The following is a 22,059-nucleotide window of genomic DNA, read 5'->3' on the forward strand; positions in this document are numbered from 1 at the left end:
AACATCCACAACACACAACCATGGAGAAAGGCAAATACTCCTCCAGCCCCGAATGGGCCGACATAACCCCCCTCCCCACCGACGAAGGCGGCCCCAATCCCCTCGCCGCAATCGCCTACCCCGAAGAATACGGCGAACTAATGTCCTACCTCCGCGCCATCATGGCCGCAACCGAACACTCCCCTCGAGTCCTCACCTTGACCGAAGACCTCATCTCCTTAAACCCAGCCCACTACACAGTCTGGCTCTACCGCGCCAAAACGCTCTTCGTCCTCAACTACGACCTCCGCAAAGAACTCGCCTGGCTCAACGAAACCGCCCTCGCGCATCAGAAAAACTACCAAATCTGGCATCATCGTAACCTCATCGTTGATAAGTTAGACGATGTCACTGGGGAGCAAGATTTTGTAGAACAAATGTTCGAAGCTGATGGGAAGAATTATCATGTTTGGAGTTATAGACAATGGCTCGTGAGGAGGTTTAATCTATGGGAGGGGAAAGGGGAATTGGAGTTCACAGAGAGGATGCTGAGCAAAGATATCAGAAACAACAGTGCGTGGAATCATAGATGGTATGTCATCAATGGACGGGAAACCGAAGGTGTTCAAGGAATCACGGATCCGGAAATCCGAGCGAGGGAAATTCAATTCGCGCAAGAAGCTATTGCGAAGGCGCCGCAGAATCAGAGTCCGTGGAATTATTTGAGGGGGATTGTGAGGAGGAGTGGGATGGAGATTGGGGAGTTGAAGGGTTTTGCGGAAGAGTATGCGGATTTGAACAAGGCGGAGGGAGTGAGGAGCTCGCATGCTTTGGATTTGTTGGCGGATATTTTGGCAGGGGAGAAGGAGGTTGATGGGAAGGTTAAGGCGAAGGAGGCGTTGGATTTGTTGGCGACGAGGTATGATCCAATTCGGAAGAATTATTGGGAGTACAGGAAGAGTCTTTTGGGATTGCCGGAGGCTTCTGCGGCTGGTGTTGCTGCTGCTGCTTGAGGGATGAGATGGACATGCGAGGCAAAGCATTTCGGGAATGTGGGAAAATGGCGCATGAGGAAAAGATACCCCATGGTTTTTCGGGTTTGTAATATGATAAATGCTATTCGTGCTTGTTCTTCGCCTCGGTCATCTCATAAATGTCTATGCAATCTCATCAACTTTCAATGTGAGCATTGAGTGCCTAGTCTGAAGTCGTGATCACTTTCCTGGAGACCTCACGAAAGCTCGAAGGACAATGCGGACCCGCTGCAAGGGGAGTGCAGATGCGACAGCGCATAGAGCGATGGAAAATGAATAGAAGAGATTGAGGGCGAAGGTTCAGGAAGGGCATTGTTCTGATTGCATGAACAAAGCTACCACGTCCCGCTGTACAATATTCTAGCCTCACTCAGATAGAGCCGACTCGCGCAAGATACTGCGCATCTGTATATGTAAAACGAAATATCAAAAGACCCTCAGTACGCTGAAGGTAGATCAGTTACATCCAAAGCTGATCATAATTGTTTTGTCGTGCATGCCGCGAAAGCATTTACAGACGTGCAACGGCATCGTCAAGAGCAGCCTCAAGCTCATCGAGCTGAGCCTCAATGCCCTCCTCGTGCTCGGCGCGCTTGTACTCGCCCTCGAAGTCTTCGACACCACGCTTGTACTGCTCCTCCTCGACGTCACGCTTGATCTCCTGGAAGGCATCACGGGCCTTGATGAGGGCAGCGCACTCACCACCCTCGCTGTGGCAAAGGTCGGAGAGGTACTCTGGGTCCCACTCGTTGATGGCGTTGACAACGTCGGTGACCTGCTCGTCAGCCTCGTCGGAGTAGACTGGGTTGCGCTTAACCATGGCGCAGTTGGAGCCGGCAACACCGCAGAAGCCGAAGCGTGGGCGGGCGACCTGGATCTTCTTGGCATCAGCCTCAGCGTCACGCTTGCAGTTGGAGCCAGCAACACCGCAGAAACCGAATCGTGGGCGGGCGACCTGGATCTTCTTTGGGTCGGCCTCAGCCTCGGCCTCACGGGCGACGATCTCGTCGTAGCTGCGCTCGGCGAGCTCACCGACAGCCTCGAGGGAGCGGCGGGCCTTGTGGCAGTTGGAGCCAGCGACACCACAGAAACCGAATCGTGGGCGGGCGACCTGGATCTTCTTGGCGTCACGCTTGCAGTTGGAGCCAGCGACACCGCAGAAGCCGAAGCGTGGGCGAGCGACCTGGATCTTCTTTGGGTCGGCCTCAGCGAAAGCATCGGCGATGGCCTCAGCGGATCGCTTCATGCGGTGGCAGTTGGAGCCAGCGACACCACAGAAACCGAATCGTGGGCGGGCGACCTGGATCTTCTTGGCATCACGCTTGCAGTTGGATCCTGCGACACCGCAGAAACCGAATCGTGGGCGTGCGACCTGGATCTTCTTGGCCTCAGCCTCAGCGTCGGCCTCACGCTTGCAGTTGGAGCCTGCGACACCGCAGAAACCAAATCGTGGGCGGGCGACCTGGATCTTCTTTGCGTCAGCCTCCCGCTCCACGATGATCAATGGCTTGCCCTGCCATTTTGGCTTCGATGGGACCGATACCTTCTTGGCCTCTGGCTCGGCGACAGCGATGGCGCTGACAGCGCTTGCGAGAAGCAGGACGCTGGAGATAGCTCCCTTCATGTTGACTGTTTTTTTCTGTGTGTGGGGTTTGTGTTGGTAGATGTTGGCAGGTAATCCCGTTTAGTCTTAAGACTGTTGACCGTGGTGTTCAAAGTCGGATCGAGTAACGAATGACTTGTGGGTGGGTAGAGAAGGAAGACGCAAACAGCGGCTTGGATGGCGATTGATATAGTCGATTCAGGTGGCCAGGAAAGAGTAGTACTTCTCAATAGGGGTGTCAATAGCGCAGTGGTACAAAGGAATACTCAATCAAGACGGCCACTCGAACCGTGCTGCCACCTTTGATCGGCCCGCAAGATGCTAAAGAGAATGTCTGTCAATAGGAACTTGTCAATAGAGTGGTGGAGATGAGTAGGTCTCGAGCACTGGATGAAACGAGAACAAGGCCGAGGTGATACCGGACTTGATTCTGATATTTGACACAGATTTGAGGCAAGCATATGTATGCGTCGGATGCCCTCAAGGGGGGTTAAAGCGAATTGCAACTCAACTGAACTGTGATGCATGGCAAGACCCTGATCATATCTCACCAGAACAGCGTTCGAACAGGCTGTGGTGCTTTGTCCTGGCAGTAGTAGCCACAGTCCTGGGATCACACCGGTGCGTTGGTCCGCTCTAGCTGTTGGTCAATGGGTTGCTGTGTGAGTGAGTTACAATGAGTTCGGGGTCGTCTTTGCCATGTGGCTGCCAAAGCATGGCCTGGGTCAGGAGGTGAAGTCCCAAAATGGGTGTCAATAAGATATCGAGTGCGGAGAGACTTCTGCTTGAGCCAGTGCCCTTTGTGCCTTGCCACAAGCACTCAGCCAGGTGTGTCTTCTTATTCTCCGCATATCGACCACAAGGCAAGCCGTGTATCCGGGTAAGGCTCGACCGCAAGTTGTGCAGCGTTGTTGTGAATGTCTTGGCATCCGGCAGCGATTGTTTGCTCCATGCAGTGCTTCGCAGCAGCTTGGTGAATGAGCAGCCCCAGGTGAAGACCACAGCGGTGAGCACACTGATGGCTATGCCGTACGATAACTCCATCATCTACTGCTCCTCAGATGCCCCGGTCGGGAGCTGGAGACTGGAGTACGCGAGCATCGCCAACTGCTGTGGGGTCGCTTGTGGTCAGCCACGTCGTGTGCATCAGTGCGCTGCTCATGGCTCGAATGAATCATGTAGACGCGTCGACATGGTGATGATAATAGACGTCGGTGAAGTTGCTCGGAGGAGGAGTCTTGGATGGTGAGGTTCCGTGGAAGTTCACGGGTTGGCAATTGAGGGACTAACCAGGCTTGGCCATGCATCCGAGCTCGGGAAGGCTCGACGGCTTGTGATGGAAGTCAAACCACCAAAGCTTTCTGCTGTCCTCGCACCTCTGCACCAGTCCGCCCACTCGCCGCAATCATGTTCTCCCGACACGCCGTTCAGGTGAGCGCGATCCTGACTACCAAGCCATACTGTGAACACTGCTGACCACACACCGCGCGCAGGCCCTCCGCAGCAATGCGCTCTCGGCACAATGCCCGTCTGTCGCCGCACGATGTACGCGAACCTCGTCCAATACCACCGATACGCAAGACAATGCATAGTCTGACAGCATACAACAGCATACGCGACCATCTCCTCGGACATCTTCAAGCCCACCAAGTTCGGGGGCAAATACACGGTCACCTTGATCCCAGGTATGCGCCAGCAAAAGCAAGCGTCAAAGCTCTGATGGCGCCGAAGTGGAAGTGGAGCTAAATGTCTTGTGTGACAGGTGATGGTATCGGCGCCGAAGTGTCCGAGTCGGTCAAGACCATCTTCAAGGCAGACAATGTGCCCGTCGAGTGGGAGCAGGTCGACGTGTCTGGCATGGAGACCGGCGGCAAGCACTCCGAGGAGCTGTTCCGCGAGTCCATCGCTTCCCTCAAGCGCAACAAGTTGGGTCTGAAAGGTATCCTCCACACACCCGTCACGAGATCCGGCCACCAGTCCTTCAACGTTGCTCTCCGACAAGAGCTCGATATTTACGCCTCCATCGTCCTCATCAAGAACATCCCCGGCTACGAGACACGGCACAAGAACGTCGATCTGTGCATCATCCGTGAAAACACCGAGGGAGAGTACTCTGGTCTGGAGCACCAATCCGTGCCAGGTGTCGTCGAGTCCCTCAAGATCATCACCCGTGCCAAGTCAGAGCGCATCGCAAAGTTCGCTTTCTCCTTCGCGCTCGCCAACAACCGCCGCAAGGTCACTTGCATCCACAAGGCCAACATCATGAAGCTGGCCGATGGTCTCTTCCGCAACACTGTCCGCAAGGTCGGCGAGGAGTACCCTACCATTGAGACCAACGACATGATCGTCGACAACGCCTCCATGCAATGTGTCTCCAAGCCTCAACAATTCGACGTCATGGTCATGCCTAACCTGTACGGAGGTATTCTCTCCAACATTGGTGCCGGCTTGGTCGGTGGCCCGGGTATCGTTCCAGGTTGCAACATGGGTCGTGAGGTTGCCGTCTTCGAGCCAGGTTGCCGTCACGTCGGTCTTGATATCAAGGGCAAGGACCAGGCCAACCCAACCGCACTTATCCTGTCCGGAAGCATGATGCTGCGACATCTTGGCTTGGACGACCACGCCAACAGAATCTCCAAGGCCGTCTACGATGTGATCGCTGAGGGCAAGACACGAACACGCGACATGGGTGGTGAGGCTACGACACACCAATTCACGAGGGCTATTTTGGACCACATGGAGGCGCAATAGATCTACTTACGACAGTAGAGTTAGGCAAAGGGACAGCACTGCATGGCGTAGCTAGCATTTCTTGCGTTTTGTGTTCTGATACCTGTGCGTAGATCATGTACATTGGACAAACAACGTTGAATGACCAAGTCTTGGCCTGTTTACCCGCATACTCTTCTCAACTCGTCATCTTACAGCATACTCCTATACCTCCCATCCTCCGCATTGACCTCCACCCCCAGATGATCCAAAACCTGTCCCACATGATCGACGCCCCAAAACCTCTCCTTCTCCCCCTTCCCATTCGTTGCAACCCACCACGGCAAACCAAAACACCCCTCCTGAAAAGCCTCATCACTATTCTTCTTCAACGTAGCCTTAGCCTCCTCACTCTTAATCCCCTGCAAAATCTCCTTCACTTCCTCCTCCCCGAAAGCCTTCCCCAAAATCTGCTCCAAATTCTTCAAATCCGAAATCGGACTCACACATTTAACCCAAAAAGCCTCATAAAGCACATCCAAAGCTTTGATCAATTCTGTTTGCGATTTCTGAGAGTAGAGGTAACATAATGCGCGTTGGGCGTTTACGGTTGATTGAGGAAACGGGTTCGGGGTGGAAGAGGAGATTGGGATGCGGAGCATAGAAGCTGTACGAGTTCGTTCGAGGTTGATCCAGTCTTTTTTGTTGGTTATGTTCAAGGGTGGTTGGTTGTTGCAGGCTGCCATTACGCCGCCGAGGAGGATGGGGATGTAGGTTATTTGGATGGAGGAGGAGGTGAAGGCGGGGGAGTTCTGTGGTGGGAAGGGATCATGTTAGTTGGTCGAGGTGCGGTTTGTGAAGGTTGATTATGTGTTCGCTGAGGTGAGGCATTGTGTCTGGGTGTGTGCTGGATAGCATTGTCGCGGAGTTGAGTGCGATGGAAGCTGGCTCGACTTACCCTAGTCAGCCAATATGCCATGTAGGCAAATGGACTAATGAGGTCCACGTATAAGGTGAGCTTGCCATTGCCGGATCCGTGCGATTGCGCCATCGTTCCTGCGTGTATGTGTGCTTGCGTGCTTGATTAGTATACAAGGTATGGTCTTCTATTCTTGCACATGAGGTGTGCGGTATGCAAGCTAGTATGAGCCGAGGTCAAGGGTCTAGCCTCAAAACCAGCGCACAGATGGGAGCGCGAGGACGATTTGAGCGATGATCTGCGACGCAAAGCTCGGCAGCGTTCGTCGTGTGTACATAAAGTCTGCACAGTCAATCGCAGGGCTTCGAGCTCATGGAATCCACGCTTTGCCTTTTCCTTTCCCTCTTCGTCGCTCCCATACCATGACATAGCTCTCTTTCGTAGCCAGCAGATCTGCATTGACCTTCTCGACGGGAAAGTCGTCTTGCATCTCCCACCATTGGTTGCTATCGCCGCCTTCTTTCACCTGAGCTTTCCACACCTTCCGTTCGGCTTCGCCTTCCACTGAATCATCGCGCACTTTGACACCTTCGTATGTGATGTTCGCGACCAAATCGTATACAATCGGCTCGCCCATTGGGTGTTGCTTAGGATCTGGCTCCACGTAGGGGCTCATATCCAGCGCTCGAGGATTAAACGTTACGATTGTCGGATTGCGTTGCGATTGCAAGAACTTGTTGGGCTGGAAGCGCTTTACGTGCATGATCAGGTATGGCGGTAAAGGGTGCAATAGCCGGTACCGCATTCGTGTGTTCATCCTTTCTTGTGCCACAATGCCGTTATACTTCTGTAGCACCGTGGTCAGCGGTACCTGTGGGATGATATTCTTCTCAACATCATCCTGGAACAAAGGCGCAGCGGGCAGGTCAAGCGTCAGAATCATAAATCGCGATTGCTGCGATTTGATAGCCGTGTCCTCGAATCGTAACCGATCACCAGCATCGGCTCGCGCCGTAATCTCTTGAGACTCTACACGGAGAGCGCCTTGAAAGATTTTCTGAATGATTGACGACTTCGGTTTGGTTTTGCTGCCCCCTAGGGCGAGATGGAGGTTGTTCAAAAACCAGCTGAGAAACTCCACCGGATCGGCCTGCTCGGTGAGTGAGAACTTCTTGCCAGATTGGAGCGAAATGTTCTGTATCAACTCGTGCGGAGAGACGTGCTTCTTGAACGCTTTGGGATTCCAGATCTTGCGAACCAGCACGCTGAATCGCTTCACGAGCTCCGGTTTCGATGATAGATCTTCCAGCATGAGGAAGTTTCGGAGCGGCGTGACATGTGACAGGGCTTGGACAACCACGTTCAAGTAGTCATTGGCCTTAATGTTGTTCAGACCCACGAAGCCTGGAATATATTTGCGACCCAGCAGATCCCACTTGGGCTGTGGTTCTTTGTCCATTGCTTTGACCTCTGCCGGGGTAAATCGAGGATCGACCACGTATTTGATATCATCCAAGCTCTTGTTCTTGACTTCGTATCCATCGGGCAGCACATACACCTTTTTCGTCTCCATGTTGATGTACACATGATGCCCCTCTTCTAGGGCATGGAAGTATGCCGGAGTCTTTGCGCCTCTCCCAGAGAAGTATTTTCCACACACCAGACAGGCGTATACGTTGATATTGGAGAGCGTTACTGAGCATAATTTCTCGAAATCGAAGTCCAGTCGTGATCGTGCTATCGTATCGAGGTAGAGGTCGGAGTAGCCTTCGATTGGCGCTGTCTGCCGCGTCGATGTTGCGCGTTCATCTTCGTCTTCATCTTCAAGGTCGTCATCGTCCTCATCTTGTCCATTTCGCACCGCGCCATTCGCATGTCCGTTACTCGAAGCTGGTACTTCTGGCGGAGGTGGAGGAGGAAGATCCTCGTCAGGAGCGTCCTGTACGCGCGCTTTCTTCGACGCCGGCGAGTCCGTGACAGCACCTTCGAGCGCTTCCTCCGCCGGTCGCTTGGCCATGTTGATGCTTGTTCCAGACGATCTCCGAGACGCGATCACCCGATGCTCAACTGACGCAGAAGAGCTCAAAGTCTTGGCTGCATGTGCTCCCTGACTCGCGCGCTGGTGCCGACCTTCACTCACCTCCGCGTGCCCGCTGGCGGCTTCCGAAAACAAGCATAACCTTTGGTCCGGACCTTAACTGCCAAAAGCGACCTCACGGCGATCGAAGAGGAGCCAAAGCACTCCGCTTTTGTATACAGCCCTGTCGCCTTTCGTGTGCAACGCCTCAAATTCTCCTTGACCCTCACTTCTCACCACCCTCTCACCATGTCTATCATTGAAAGGACCAATCCGCTGAATCTGCAGTACAAAGTCTGCGTCGTAACTAATGCTTCTACACCGCTCGGTGTCGTGATCTGCAAAACGCTACTCAAAGCAAATGCCCTCGTCCTAGGCATCGACAAGAATGCTCGAGATCACTCACTGAACGCAGGCCTTGGAACTCACTTTCAGTTCGAACAACGAGACCTCAATGACCCGGAGACTCCAAAAGAAATCATCGCAGCTTCAGTGAAGAAGTTCGATAGCTTGGGCGGTAAATTCGATGCTCTTGTAAATCTGGTTGGCGAAGATGGAACGGACTTGGATGGTATCAGTAATTTGACCCAAGGACTTGGAGATGTGATCAAAGAAGCGGGACAAGGGTCGATTATCACTGTTCCAGGAAATGTCGAGGGTAGCGATGAAGACCGAAGTCGAGCGATTGTTTGTCTGGTCGATTTCCAAGTGTAAATGGCCTACTGACGACTGCAGACCAATTTCACGAAAGACATTACACAGCGATTCCAAGGCACGGCCATCAGAACTAATATGATCGTGCCAGAAAGTACGGACGAATTTGTCTCACTGAATACTCCTTCCACTGCTAACAGACATCGAAGCTACAAACGCTGAAAGTCAAGACTCTGCCAGGCCCTACGAAGAAGCGAAATCTCACATGACCGCACTCATCAAAACAGAAAGATCTGCGAAGGATGCACCTGACGCCAAAGCGCCCCCGCCACGATTCTATGAGGTTGGCAATCTTGTGTTGTTCTTAGCCGGGGGCATGAGTGAAAACATCTCAGGTCAAGCTGTGAGCCTCGATGGCTCACATCGAGAATTGTAAGGAGACAGTACGACATAAATTGGCATTAATCTATTACTATTCCTCCAACCTACTTCTCCTCCTCTCCCTCAAGCTCCAACTCCCACTCCTCTTCTCCCCGCTTCCCCAACCCAAAAGCCCCCAAAATATCCGGAACATTCGGCACAGCCTCCTCCAAAGTCCACTTCTGACACCCATTCGTCCCATACGTTCCCGTCCCCAACCCCTTCGCATCACCTGTCGCACAAATATAATGAAACTGCAACAAACAAAATTTGCCCGGAACCCATTGCTTCGGAGTACAATTTCCTGTAATTTTGGCTCGGATGCCTTCTTTCACGACCCCCGTTTCGGAGCGAGAGCCGGGACAGGTAATGGTATCGGCGTAGTTGCCGGCTTTGTCTTTTTTGTGGCAGAAGGCTGCGATGGCTTGGTTGACGGCAGGGTTTTTGGCGCCGCAGGCGGCGGAGTATTGGAAGTCTTGGTCGGGGGTTTGGGCGGTGGTGAGGGTGAGGAGGAGGGTGGGGAGGAGGGTGGGGAGGGTTTTCATTGTGAATGTGTCGGCTTGTTTCTCGTGTGATGTAAGATTGATTTTGTGTTGTGTACTTTTCTGTGATTTTTTTGCTAAAAGTGTAAATGTTGGTGATTTGATGTGGGATCGACTGTGCTGCAAGGTTGCGGGTTGTGATGCAAAGAGGCGAAATACAGGACAAAGAGAAGGGCTGCATTGCGCCGGGCACCTCGTGATTGGGACAACAATGACAACAGACAAAGAAGTGTCTGGGGCAGGTACTGACGCGAGGACCATTCGTTTTGTATACACCACACTGACGTGGTGGAGTAGTTTTTGTTTTTCGAGTGGAACGATAGTCGCTGCATGGTCTATGATGCTCAGATCAAGCACATATCGCTGAGTAGGGATGGTGTCGATCGTCGGTTCGCACTGTGAGGTATGCATCTAGAAGCAGCAAATATCATTATGTTTGAAGTGTATACTCGTCAGTCGTGTTTCTTACCAATGCCCTTGTAACCCTTTGAGGGCGCACTAAAATATGTGCTGGCGAAATCGCTCATATGATCTAATATACCCATTCAATGCTTTCGCGCAAGAAACGCCCGCCTTTGCAGTCAGGAATACCCATTCTCGCATCCCTCCCCGCAGCACGCAAAGTAAAACATACCGTTTCTCTGGAGACTTGTACCCCAGTCTTGGCCCAACGTTCGTTCAACCAGTCCGTCAATGCATCACTAGATTTCTTCCAGCTTTCCTGATGATCGTCCCAACAACGCAGCACCACATCTACCACCGCCGGTGGAAGAGCCTCTTTGCCCGAGGAGGCTCCCGATGGCGTCCACACAGGTTCCGGAGAAGATTTTCTAATGCCGAACATGATTGTGCTTAGTTCGCGCTGAGATCTTCTCTGTCGTTTCTGAGCTTGGACTTGAGTGATAGATGTGCAATTCGACCAGCGAATTGAGAGTGCTGATGCTGGAGATGATATGATCTCGAAGATGCAAGCTGGAAAGCTTGAGAGGCAGAAAGCATATTTCCTGAGAGCGTTGCAGCCATAAGTAGGTCGAAACAATGCATTGTGCCGCATGCCGAGGTTTAGACCAAAGGATGGGGTACAACAAATCAAAGACTCCTAAACAAAGCGTATTGCTCCCCTGAAAGAAGCCCTAGCATTGTCGGCCAGTGCGAGAATCTGGCTGGGCCGATACGTGGGCGGCAGGCGTGATAGGACTTCTTTGAACATAGAGAGCAAGACAATCTCGAAGATGCGTCGGCGTTGTTTATGACTGCAATGCGGTCTCCGGTTCCCGAGATGTTCGTGTAAGCTGGTGGAGTGCTATTCTGGGCATTGAACACCACGCTCAATACAGCGCCGTGCCCAATCAAGACGACGACACGTATTTCCTGATAAACTCTTCAATGTTCTGAAAGTAGCCAGGCTCAGCCACAGTCGCATTGTGGTCGCCGTACGGCAGCTCCTTCCACATCACTCGCGGAGTCCGAGCTAGCTTGAAAAGCTCCTTCATATGCTCTGGCCTACTCGCTGTTAGCGCGTTACAGCGAAGCTGTTTTATAGGTTACTCACGGCACGATCTCGTCCCTTAAACCGCTCAGAAACAGTATTGGGACATCTGTGATTTGTGGAATCATCTCTTCGCTTCTCCAGTACTCGTGACAGAGCGGTGTCAAATACTTAGCAATAGGCACAGCCTTGGGAATCATCTTTGCTATGCTCAGGAAGGTATTCTCCAAGATGAGGCCCTTAATATCGCCAGTGCCCTTGTTTTTGGTGACGAGATCGATGCTTACGGCGCCGCCTAGACTTTGACCATAGACGATGATGCTGTTTCCTTTGAGATCTTCACGGTTGCGGATGTAGTCCAGACCCGTCGCAGCATCAATGACCAGGCCTTTCTCGTTCGGGTTGCCAGTGGATAGACCGTATCCACGGTATTCCAGCATTACTGTCGTACATCCCAAATCATGCGCCAATACCTTGGCAATCGGTAGTCGATGGCCAATGTTTCCTGCATTGCCGTGGAAGCTGAGGATCGTGATTGGTCTTGCCTGGGCCTTGTTCGCTGGCCGCACAAGGAAGGCATGCAAAGTTTCGCCATCTGGCGTGGGTATCGACAGCTCTTCGTAGTCTTCAATACCGAACTGAGGCGGCTTAGGTACTTCTGTTCTGGTTCCAGGAGGCAAGTTTCGAGGGTATATTATTTCGCTGGCAAGCTATCAGCATATCCGTTCGGCCATTCAGCTTTCGAATGGTCTCACTTTTGAAAGTAGTACAAAGCACCGCCGCCCAGACTGACAGCAGCAGCGCTCAGGTAGAAAGGTAGCCGAAGCCATGGCAGAAGGTTCGCCATGCTGCACGGAGACTGTCCACGTTGGCAATAGCGATCGTTGTGGCGAGCAAAGCCAGGAACGTGTAGCGGTGAACTTTGGGGTGGCCGAGATATTGCACAAGCGTCAAATGAGTGTCATCTGGTCGGTCGATGCGCACTTCGTCCTCGTCGTCGATGTCGTACTCATCGGCCATGGAAGTTGTGTTGGTGATGGCATATTGTGGCACGGACAGTGAAGCAAAAGTCGCGGCGAGCTTGGACCTCGAAGCTTGACGCGCATCTCGTGCCTGCCTCAGACAAGTGCATCAGGCACGACTTCACCAAACACTGCAACCACTCCATCTCGCCGCTTCCACATCGCACACTCACACCTCCTGGTCATCAACCCCCTTACTATCTGACAGACGACAGCAACGCCAAAATGATTAACCAAACGGGTTCGCTAGGCGAGGGTAAGTGAATGCGAGCATTTGCGATTCATCGCCATCACCAACTGACGGTTGCTGTACAGATGGCATCCACATCGACATGAACCACCTCAAGTCCGGTGAGGTCAACCTTGGAACGTCCATCATGGCCATCAACTTCAAAGACGGTGTCATCCTCGGCGCCGACTCCCGCACAACCACAGGCGCATACATTGCCAACCGAGTGACGGACAAGCTCACGCAAGTCCACGACACGATTTGGTGCTGTCGATCGGGTTCTGCCGCAGACACACAAGCCGTCGCCGACATCGTCCAGTACCATCTCAGCACATACGGCATCACGAACGACGAAGCACCTACCACACAGACCGCCGCAGCACTGTTTCAAGAGCTGTGTTATGAGAACAAGGACATGCTGAGCGCAGGCATCATCATTGCTGGTTGGGATCCACGACATGGAGGGCAGGTATACCAGATTCCGTTGGGCGGATCGCTGCACAAGCAGGCATTTGCCATTGCTGGTTCAGGTTCGACATACATCTACGGCTACACAGACGCGAACTGGAAAGAGGGCATGACTGAAGAGGAAGGCATCGAGTTTGTGAAGGGCTCATTGAAAGAGGCAATCAAGTGGGACGGCAGTTCAGGTGGTGTGATTCGAATGGTCGTGCTCACAGCCAAAGGTGCTGTGCGGCACCTGTACCTGCCTGACAGGAATTACGAAGGGCCGGGAACAGACAAGCCATAAGGACATGATGATGACACAGACATGTATGCATAGAATACCGCTTGCTGCGCTTTGCGCCGCTGCGAAATGCGGTTACGCCAGGACTTGTATAGTACAAGATCTATGATGGAGCAAGTCCAGCTCCGGCAGCTACCACTTCCTCCCTCTCGAGCTTTAGTTTGACCCGTTCCGGCTGATTCGTGTTCGTGTTGCCGCTGAGCCTAGAGAACGGTCTAGATGGAATCTCGAACTGGCACAATCTCGCAGCAAGCTTGCTGGAATGGCCCGAGGTCGGCAGCTGCTTGTGATGTATCAAAAGGTGGCTCTGTTCTTATAGGAATATGACAGGTAGCACCGCTACGACTGTACACGGCTCGATCTCATGCAGGAGAGGTCAATTGCGGGCAAGAGTACGGCTGGTACGGCCGTTGCCGTCAACCTAGGGCAACACAAGTGAACGGGTAGTGGAGAGAGATGTTGCGTGTCGGAGGACGAATAGGGATGGCGTGACTGACATCTGGCTTGTGAAGAAGCGTGCGTACCAATGAGCGTTGTAGCCCGATGCTCACCGACATCCCTGCATGCTGCTTAGCGCATAGCGCATTGCTAGTGGACGTCTTGTCGCCTTGCTGATTACGCTGCGACAGCGTCATCGCCTCCTTTTGACGTGCCCAAACAGGAGGGCAGACGAAGCACGTCTGAAGCTCGATGCGGCTGGAGGGCAGGCATGCCTCGTCCATGCGTCGTGGGACAGCCGGGTATAGAACGTGAAGTGATCTCAAAATACCGATAGATGCAGCGCGCGCTAAAGAAGTGCGAAGTGTAATCCTGAGAGGCGCCGAGCTGCTGGTGAGCGTCGTTGAAGCAGGGCCTTGGCGGAGCGAAGCCTTGCTCGCAGATCTTCCAGACCATGATGCTCGGTCCTCATCTCCCATACCAGCTCTGCTTCCTTCTTGCTGCCCACACACCACGCAGCCTCCGCTCCGCCCGGCTACCCATCGCCATCGCCATCAGTGCAAAAGCATACGTACTGCGGCGGCTGTCCAATTGACTTTGAGCACAGCGCTGGATCGCGAGCCCGACCGATATGGTTGATTCAGGTGAGTAGCCGTGTTTCATTGCTGCTGGAGAGTTTTTGCACACCGGAGCTCTATCGACGCGGCCACCACATCGACCCGGCAGCCCGCCTGCCTGTCCATCGGCACGCGTCGTTGCTGCCGATGACATGCGCAGGGTCGATCTTGCCGCGCCGCACCTCTGGCACCACGGGCACGCGTTGCTCCTCACTTCACATGCTCAGCCAGCACCATGGTACTCCCACCACCACGCCCCGCCGCTCACCTCGCCGCCAGCCGGCACTGAAGCATATCACCGACTCCACTCTTATCACCCGCAGACCCACGTCCCGCGCGCGCTCGCGCAGCACCGCCATCGCGAACATTGCGACTGATCTTCCCCAGCATAGCAACCTATCCAAACGTCCAAGGCCCCAGCATGGGATCAGTCGTCCTCGATGCCGTGAACTCGTTCTTCGGACATCCCCACGCGACCACACACGACCATCCACAGCACAGCACCTACCGAGAAGCGCCTCGAACAGCGCCCACCCCAAACCCCGCACCGACATCGAAACGGAGCCGCTCGCGATCCCCTGGCGGCGAGGAGCGAGTCGAGCGAATGACCGATTCTGCGCAGAGAGCCACCAGCTCTTCTGCAGCCCCGGCGAGCTACAATGTTCGACCAGAAGATACAAGGGCGCCTTCGCAGGCGTCATCGAGACAGAGCGCAGCAGAGCCACCAAGCCCACCACTAGCTGCTAACGCGGCCGTGCCTCCAGAGGCCGACCAGTCTCAAACAGGTGCACAGACGGATAGCGCGCCCTCGACGCCATCGGAGCGCTCGTCGAGACCACGGAAGATCAAAGTGCGCGACCTTCAGCACATTCAGAGCTTTGCTTGCGAGAACATGGCAGACTTCTCCGAAGTCCGCAGCAGGAGCCGCTCGCGTTCGAGAGCGACGGAGGATGATAGCCCGCAATACGAGATTAGTGAGATGAAGGTCGAGCACATAATTGAAATGGTCGCTGGCCTCCTCACCAAAATTACGACCACGAATGACAGGCAGCACGAGCATCTGCACCGAGCGCCGCCCTCGATCAGCGAAGCTTCGCATCTCAACCAGCAGACTACAAGTGTGTTGGCTTTTCATGGCAAGAACGTGCCGAGCATAACAATCTTGAGTTACTTGTCCAGGATCAATAAGTACTGTCCTACCAGCTATGAGGTATTCTTGAGCCTATTGGTGTACTTTGACAGAATGACGGAGCGCGTCAACGCGGGCCCGATGCAGTCCTTGCGAGAGGCAAACAAACAAGCTGTCGAAGCACAAGGTGGCAGAAACGATTCGTCAGCGTCACTGAGTTCAGACTCCATGGAAGGAGTGACGGCCACGACACCCAGTGGGACCCAGCAAGCGACCCCTCCATACTCTGGCGGTATGGAGAAGCCTCAAGAGCGAGGTATTCCAGGCACACCCCACAGCAGGCCTAACCAACCGGACACGGACTCGCCATCAATACCTGCAGAACTGTCGGCTGCTGGGAACATTGACCCGTATAACCTTTCACACTTTTTTGTCGTGGACAGCTTCAACATTCACCGGCTCGTCATTGCTGGTGTTACTTGCGCTAGCAAATTCTTTTCTGACATCTTCTACACGAATTCAAGATACGCTAAGGTGGGCGGCCTCCCCTTGCCAGAGCTTAACCATCTCGAGCTGCAGTTCTTGCTGCTTAATGATTTCCGGCTGAGTATCCCGGTGGAGGAGATCGAAGCCTATGGAACCATGCTCGTTGAGTTCTATGCTCGAGAAGTGGTTGCGCAAAGAAAAGCTGCCGAGGCCGCTGCGGCGAGCATGGATGAGCGCAGTTTGAGCGAGAGTTCGACGGAGAGCACTGCTACTGTAAGGGCTGCCGGATAGCCAAAAGGCATCTTGTCTCCAACTTTCGCGAAAGCTCCGAGCTGGCAAGTTGCCCCTGGGGCGAAATTGTGCCGCAAGAGACTGTGTGAAACAACGCTGTTTTCGGCTGGAGACTTTGGATCACCATCCGCCGCTGGAATATGCCACCAGTCTCCCATGGTCCTCTCTCTGATCAAAACCAACCAGCCCTGGCAAGCAAGTTACGAATGATACGACACACCTTTACACGAACGAGGGCCGAAGCACGCCCTCGAATTCGACTTGACCGATTTGTTGGAACTCCGCGATAGATGCCACAACACTAGATGGCGAAGACAATACCTCACGACACATTGCTTGGAATGTTCTTCCACTTTGCAAGTATACCCCCAAGAATGAATCTTCCTCTTTTTCAGATGCCCTCCGGTGGGAGCATCTGTCGGCGATGGGTGCATAGGAGCATTTTCTTGATTTTTCTGTTTTGCTGGTCATGCTGCGAGCGTTTTTCTTTCTGCTTTCTTGCGATACACGGGTATTAATGGGATGCTATGGGGTTCGATTCGAGCATTTGTGGGCCAGGGCGCGTGCTGTTGTTGTGATGATGGTTCGATTCGGCCTCGACGGAAGACGGCGAGAATTGATCGCTTGTGGTTCGACGATGGCTGCTGCTGCATAGATGAGATGAGATGCGTTTTTGGTGTGCGATGGCGTTTGAAGGGAGTAATAGAGGCGTTTGAATCATAATAGGCATGGGTAGAGGAGATGATGGACATGATTGCGTACTTGAACTTCTCTTGCAGGACTTTTCTTCACGTGGTGGGTTCTACCTTGATGAAATGTACTGACTGATCTTCATCAAGGTCCATCTTTGACGATGCCTGCCTGGAAGCGGTGAGGCGGCGAAGCCCGGGCGAAGGAGAGGGCTGCCACGGTGTGATCTGAGCAGTGATCTCTTGTCCTGGTGGGACTTCACCGCTGTGCAGACTGTGCTGACGATGATAGGGAGCAGTTTCACTCGCACTACAATCCTCGTCGGAAAGTATACATTTCGAAGCTCGGAAGTGCAAGTTCGTTCGCGACTGCTGCCGCGGCGTCTGCCGTCTTGCACCTGCCTCCTTCTCATGCCTCGGGGCCAGGCCACTTCCGTACTGAGGTACTCAACCTTCCTAGTTGCGACAGCAAACATGGAAACTCGCAAGCAACGACATTTCGTTGCTATCTCGCTTCACAATACAGGATGCCTCGAAGACGCCGCGTGAGTGCAGAGATACGAAGGGGCGAGGAATTACTCTAGCCCACGGGCAAAGCATGCCGTGTTGGTCACGGTGTCCCTTTTGCTGCCCGGCGGAAGCCTTCCTGACGTTGCCACATCTGCCGCCTTCTGCTCCTGGTACTTTCAGGTCCTACTCCAAGCATAAACGACCGCAGCAGGCTAAGTGGGGGTTCTGTGAGAGCACTGCTACCTTCGTGGCTCTTGGATAGAAACACGACTATCCTTCTGTCGCCACTTTCGAGGATGCCATGCTTTCCGCTACGCTCTGGACCTCGACAGTAGGACCACGGAGTACCTTCCACCAGCAACCACGCTCCAACATCAAGAATTCACAGCGCTTTGTCCACTGACATGGCTTGCTTTCTGCTTGAAGCTGAGACTTGGGTCGACCTTCTTCTGTCGCAACAAGTGACAATGAAACCGTTTGACGTGAAGCAACGCGACTGTTGCCAGACACAAAGGCCCGCTTGCTCTGAGAAATACTGGTCGCTTCGATGGAGCCCTACAGCAAACAGCTCTTCCAGTGTTACATGCTATAATAGCGATCATGGCCCTCACTTCTCTAGCTCTCGCAAGACAAGCTACATTCGTTGAGAGCAAGTCAAGATGCTACCAAGGGCACTCACTTGGGTTGAGGCTTCAGGACTCTATCATCAGGACGGAGAGCTTGAGGACGATGAGCTCCTTCAGGTCTGCGAATGGTTTTCGAACAAAGATATGGCAGATCGCCAAAACAGATCGGCTCTCAACAGACCAGCAGGTACAACAAATAACAGGACTGGAGGACAAGCTGGTGATAAACTCGACACGGCCTTGAACAGACGCGCCAAAGCTTTAGGTATCGAGAATGTACAGGATTTGAAAAAACCCTGGAGAAAACGTCGCGATGACAACAAAGCTCTCAAGAAGTCAGGCCTGCTGCCTACAGCGGACCAGGTTGTGCCTCAGCCTACCAGCAGCATTGTCAGATCCCGCAAACGAGCTCAGTCAGATGACGAGTATGAAGCATCCCCGCAAGCGTCACGAAAGAAGCGAAAGACCCGTACCCAAGCCCAGACCGCGCAATCTCGTGTGAGTGAGGTCGTTCCTCAACTTACCAGGAACGACATCGGGCTCAAGAGAACGATCGGGCCCAAGTTCGGCTCGATGGTCGTCAGCAGTATCGCAGGTTTCTGGTTAGACGAACGCGAGAATCGAAAACGCCTCAAATGGCTGAATCCTCGCTGGCTCAAGCTCATCACAAGGGGTGAGACCGAACTCACGGCAGAGTACCTCATATCTTTCTTCGAACCAGACGTGAGCGTTGACAACTTGAAGCGTGCAATAGATCAAGTACCCAAACAAGGTCAGCATGCCGCGCGCATCTTGTGGCTAATGACCGTCTACACCTGGCTTCTCGTCCTACCCGATATCACTTTAAAGGACCGCAGCACAGACGACGTCCCTCTGATAGATCGCCTGCAACGAGTCACAGAACTCTTCACCAATTGGTTCGAATCTCTTTCTCTGGTTCACCTCCCCGACTCAGTTGGTCCCGAGTGGAGCCTCATTTACGGCATCCACATTCTCTCACATCTCTGCCCTGGTCGATCCTGCCATGTGCTCTTAGCAGAATTCGTGTACCGTTACCTTGGTCATTTCAGCGCAGAAAAGTTGGCTCTCGGCAATTTCCTTGATCGCCGAGACTTGCAACATTGCACGTTGCCGGAGGATGAGACGAGTGTGATTACGTTCATGGCATCTGTTACAAGATCTGCTATGGAGATTTGGCTCAAGTCACCTCAGATATTCGAAGATCGGATGCCGTTGTTTGAGAGCATTGTGTTCATTGCGGACACCAGGTTTGATCCACCCCTCTTTCAAGTCGATTCTGACGAGGATGAGGAGGATTGAGGAGATGTCTTGAAGAGATGGCATGAGGGGCAAAAGCGTCTGACGAAGGAAACCCGATGAAGGACATTTGAACAAGAACCCCAGATGCCACCGAGCAATCGGGAAGGTCACTTCTGCAAGCAGGAATCTGACTCCTTGACGCACGCGCGATAATACGCAGCGAACACGTCACGAGCAGACATGGGCACGCCTGCAGAAGGCATTGATGAACTGTACATGTAGTTTACAGAGCCTTCAAATCAAAGTTGTCGAAAATGATCTTCCCGTCTTCTCACTCTGACTCCATATCAGTCACAGCTCTGACACATGACTGCTGTGCCAGCGAACCTTCCAGTCTTTGTTGTCGTTGCCATTCCATTGTTCCGTCGGCCCCATTGATTGTACTCAATCGCATGTGCAGGCATGAATCGAACCGAGCAGATGGCAGCTCCTGAGTTGAGATGGAAAATTCGATCACAAGCAGGCAATGCTGCACAGGCATAAGCATACTGGAACATCATTTGTTGCACAGCTTTGACATGCAAATATCTTCATTGCTTAGACTATGGTCATAACGCTCATACATCCCGCTAAGATTCATAAACTCCCAGCACTCCCATGCCTCTCCCTCAAGGCCTATTCGAAAAAGGATTACTCCCGATACACGCAGGAATGAACAGCCCAGCCGTACTAGCAGTAGTAGGCTGACCCGGAGTCGTAACACGAAATTCCACAGACCCAGGCCCACCTCCATTGATAAAAATGAACGTCACTGGAAAGTATTGTCCGGCGATCAATCTGAGCTGCGAGGAGCCACCATTCTGATTCACGCCGCCTCTCCCATCGCCTTCTCTGCGAGCGATGAAATCCGCATTGCCGTTGTTGTAGGACGCATAAGCTGTTGGTCCACTCCATACTCCGAAGTAGTTATCGACTGCGACGCCTCCTTCGGGTACAGAGAGGGTGTAAGTTCCTGTGATTGGAGCGTAGAGGAAGCCTTGGTAGACGAGGGAGAGTTGTGTGCAGTCTTTGAAGCCTGCGCCAGGGACGTTGCAGTTGGTGCCGCCGCGGGAGCTGATTCCGTTTATGTCGGGAGTGAGTCCTGTGCTGAGGAAGTTGCGGTTATTGTAAGCTGTTACGTCTTCTCCGGGGTTTGGATTGTTGAAGTTGAGGTTGTTTCTGTATTCATAGGTCCTGAGTCCTGGGTAAGTCGAGGGAGTGGGTTGGATCACTATGATTACCCTTGTTGAAGTGATAGGCGGCAGGGTTTGGGTAAAAGTACTGGATTCTGACACGATGCTAGTGGTAGTGGTGGTACTGGCCAAGCATTGTCAGCATATGCAAATGATATAACATGGAGTGGGAGTCATCTCACATCGTTGTTGATAGGGACTCGGTTATGATATTGGTCTGCGTACTGGTCACAGTAGTAGTTGGCGACTCGGTCACCACGATGATTTGGGTAGAAGTTATGATAGTTGTCGGTGATTCAGTGATTGTATTAGTCTGCGTGCTGGTAACAGTTGTCGATGGTGACTCGGTGATGGTGTTCGTTGTAGTAACGGTTCCTATGAAATGTTAGCCGCTGCCGCCAATTATGTGTGTGAAGCTTGCGAACCTGGTGCGAGAGTCCTAGTAGTTGTGACCGTAGTGCTTGGAGTAGGGATCTGCAAGCACGAGCAAGCATTGGAAATGGCAGGAGCGAGCAGACCACGAAGAGCTGTTGGCGTAGGTACAATGGCAACAGAAATACCAATGGCTCGGGCAGCAACAGCTTGTGCCCCGGGTGTAAAGGCGGCAAGCTGACCTGCACCAGTTGCACATGTGAAGTCGGTTGCAGAAAGGCTGGTAGAAGTAACGGTCGTGACCGCCGTCGATCGCGAGTTGGTCGTGAAGGACAATACAGTGGTCTTGAGTGGGATATGTCAGCTTCAGCCAAAAGGAGACAGAGATCAGGACTCACCGTGGTCTCGCTGGCGGTACTTGTAACAGTCGCCACATCGAGAGTAGTCGTCGTCGACGTCGTTTCAGGTACAACGAAAGTAGCCTGAAAGTCGCAAGTGTCAGCTTGTATAGAAATGTGACTAAGCTGGAATAAGAGAGACAACAAGTTCCTGCATACCTGGTCCAAAGTCGTGGTTGTAAAGGTAGTCTCAGGTACCACCGAAGTGACGGTAGGAAGTGTTGTCGTGGTGCTTGTCGTAGTTAATGATACGATCGTTGCAACTGGCAGCGTCGTGGTGGTGCTGGCCGACGCGGTGATCGATGCTGGGGTTGCGGTTGCGGTTGCGGTGCTAGTTACGGTCGCGATCGAAAGATAGCTTGAACAAAATGGGGTCGCTGAAGCATCTTGTCGGAGGACGCGCAGTAAAGGGTTGATCAACAAGCACGTCGGTAGAGGGATCAGTGGAGTAGCAGAGACAAGCGCCAACTGCGCAACGAGCGTAAATGCTCCAGTAAACTTCATTATGAATGATCAAGGTCGTAGGCTGGACAATCTTGGGGACTTTCCTCGTATCGCTGAGGAGTCAAGACCATTTTATATTTGA

At 53.0% G+C, this 22,059-nt stretch overlaps 12 protein-coding genes across 12 annotated transcripts; 6 read left to right on the forward strand and 6 right to left on the reverse strand.

The window, feature by feature from the left end:
* Positions 1-20: 20 nt before the first annotated feature.
* On the forward strand, positions 21-992 carry RHO25_012712 (uncharacterized protein; the record flags this gene model as incomplete). The annotated part of the gene is made up of 1 exon (XM_023604010.2): positions 21-992. One exon carries the CDS (start codon positions 21-23, stop codon positions 990-992), a length of 972 nt encoding a protein of 323 aa, XP_023450027.1.
* A 532-nt stretch (positions 993-1,524) lies between these two features.
* Positions 1,525-2,637, reverse strand: RHO25_012713 (uncharacterized protein; the record flags this gene model as incomplete). The annotated part of the gene is made up of 1 exon (XM_065603582.1): positions 1,525-2,637. The coding sequence occupies one exon, from the start codon at positions 2,635-2,637 to the stop codon at positions 1,525-1,527; it is 1,113 nt and encodes a 370-aa protein (XP_065459654.1).
* A 1,386-nt stretch (positions 2,638-4,023) lies between these two features.
* Positions 4,024-5,367, forward strand: IDH1 (isocitrate dehydrogenase (NAD(+)) idh1; the record flags this gene model as incomplete). Its single annotated transcript, XM_023604013.2, has 4 exons — positions 4,024-4,047; positions 4,110-4,161; positions 4,227-4,301; positions 4,379-5,367. 4 exons carry the CDS (start codon positions 4,024-4,026, stop codon positions 5,365-5,367), a joined length of 1,140 nt encoding a protein of 379 aa, XP_023450023.1.
* Positions 5,368-5,537: 170 nt separating this feature from the next.
* RHO25_012715 (uncharacterized protein) lies at positions 5,538-6,376 on the reverse strand (the record flags this gene model as incomplete). Its single annotated transcript, XM_023604014.2, has 2 exons — positions 5,538-6,137; positions 6,284-6,376. The coding sequence occupies 2 exons, from the start codon at positions 6,374-6,376 to the stop codon at positions 5,538-5,540; spliced, it is 693 nt and encodes a 230-aa protein (XP_023450024.1).
* Positions 6,377-6,614: 238 nt separating this feature from the next.
* RHO25_012716 (uncharacterized protein) lies at positions 6,615-8,261 on the reverse strand (the record flags this gene model as incomplete). The annotated part of the gene is made up of 1 exon (XM_023604015.2): positions 6,615-8,261. The coding sequence occupies one exon, from the start codon at positions 8,259-8,261 to the stop codon at positions 6,615-6,617; it is 1,647 nt and encodes a 548-aa protein (XP_023450375.1).
* A 309-nt stretch (positions 8,262-8,570) lies between these two features.
* On the forward strand, positions 8,571-9,411 carry RHO25_012717 (uncharacterized protein; the record flags this gene model as incomplete). The annotated part of the gene is made up of 3 exons (XM_023604016.1): positions 8,571-9,008; positions 9,057-9,129; positions 9,185-9,411. The coding sequence occupies 3 exons, from the start codon at positions 8,571-8,573 to the stop codon at positions 9,409-9,411; spliced, it is 738 nt and encodes a 245-aa protein (XP_023450374.1).
* Positions 9,412-9,460: 49 nt separating this feature from the next.
* Positions 9,461-9,940, reverse strand: RHO25_012718 (uncharacterized protein; the record flags this gene model as incomplete). The annotated part of the gene is made up of 1 exon (XM_023604017.1): positions 9,461-9,940. The coding sequence occupies one exon, from the start codon at positions 9,938-9,940 to the stop codon at positions 9,461-9,463; it is 480 nt and encodes a 159-aa protein (XP_023450373.1).
* Positions 9,941-11,286: 1,346 nt separating this feature from the next.
* Positions 11,287-12,273, reverse strand: RHO25_012719 (uncharacterized protein; the record flags this gene model as incomplete). The annotated part of the gene is made up of 3 exons (XM_023604018.2): positions 11,287-11,440; positions 11,490-12,128; positions 12,182-12,273. The coding sequence occupies 3 exons, from the start codon at positions 12,271-12,273 to the stop codon at positions 11,287-11,289; spliced, it is 885 nt and encodes a 294-aa protein (XP_023450372.1).
* Positions 12,274-12,673: 400 nt separating this feature from the next.
* Positions 12,674-13,428, forward strand: PRE3 (Proteasome subunit beta type-1; the record flags this gene model as incomplete). Its single annotated transcript, XM_023604019.2, has 2 exons — positions 12,674-12,704; positions 12,764-13,428. The coding sequence occupies 2 exons, from the start codon at positions 12,674-12,676 to the stop codon at positions 13,426-13,428; spliced, it is 696 nt and encodes a 231-aa protein (XP_023450371.1).
* A 1,473-nt stretch (positions 13,429-14,901) lies between these two features.
* On the forward strand, positions 14,902-16,386 carry RHO25_012721 (uncharacterized protein; the record flags this gene model as incomplete). The annotated part of the gene is made up of 1 exon (XM_023604020.2): positions 14,902-16,386. The coding sequence occupies one exon, from the start codon at positions 14,902-14,904 to the stop codon at positions 16,384-16,386; it is 1,485 nt and encodes a 494-aa protein (XP_023450370.1).
* Positions 16,387-18,244: 1,858 nt separating this feature from the next.
* RHO25_012722 (uncharacterized protein) lies at positions 18,245-19,531 on the forward strand (the record flags this gene model as incomplete). The annotated part of the gene is made up of 1 exon (XM_023604021.2): positions 18,245-19,531. One exon carries the CDS (start codon positions 18,245-18,247, stop codon positions 19,529-19,531), a length of 1,287 nt encoding a protein of 428 aa, XP_023450369.1.
* A 608-nt stretch (positions 19,532-20,139) lies between these two features.
* On the reverse strand, positions 20,140-21,977 carry RHO25_012723 (uncharacterized protein; the record flags this gene model as incomplete). Its single annotated transcript, XM_023604022.1, has 5 exons — positions 20,140-20,827; positions 20,886-21,078; positions 21,129-21,420; positions 21,474-21,557; positions 21,633-21,977. The coding sequence occupies 5 exons, from the start codon at positions 21,975-21,977 to the stop codon at positions 20,140-20,142; spliced, it is 1,602 nt and encodes a 533-aa protein (XP_023450368.1).
* Between the last annotated feature and the right edge of the window lie 82 nt (positions 21,978-22,059).

The sequence above is a fragment of the Cercospora beticola genome, chromosome 9, assembly GCF_033473495.1.
Source record: "Cercospora beticola chromosome 9, complete sequence".
In the NCBI taxonomy this organism is placed as follows: domain Eukaryota; kingdom Fungi; phylum Ascomycota; class Dothideomycetes; order Mycosphaerellales; family Mycosphaerellaceae; genus Cercospora; species Cercospora beticola.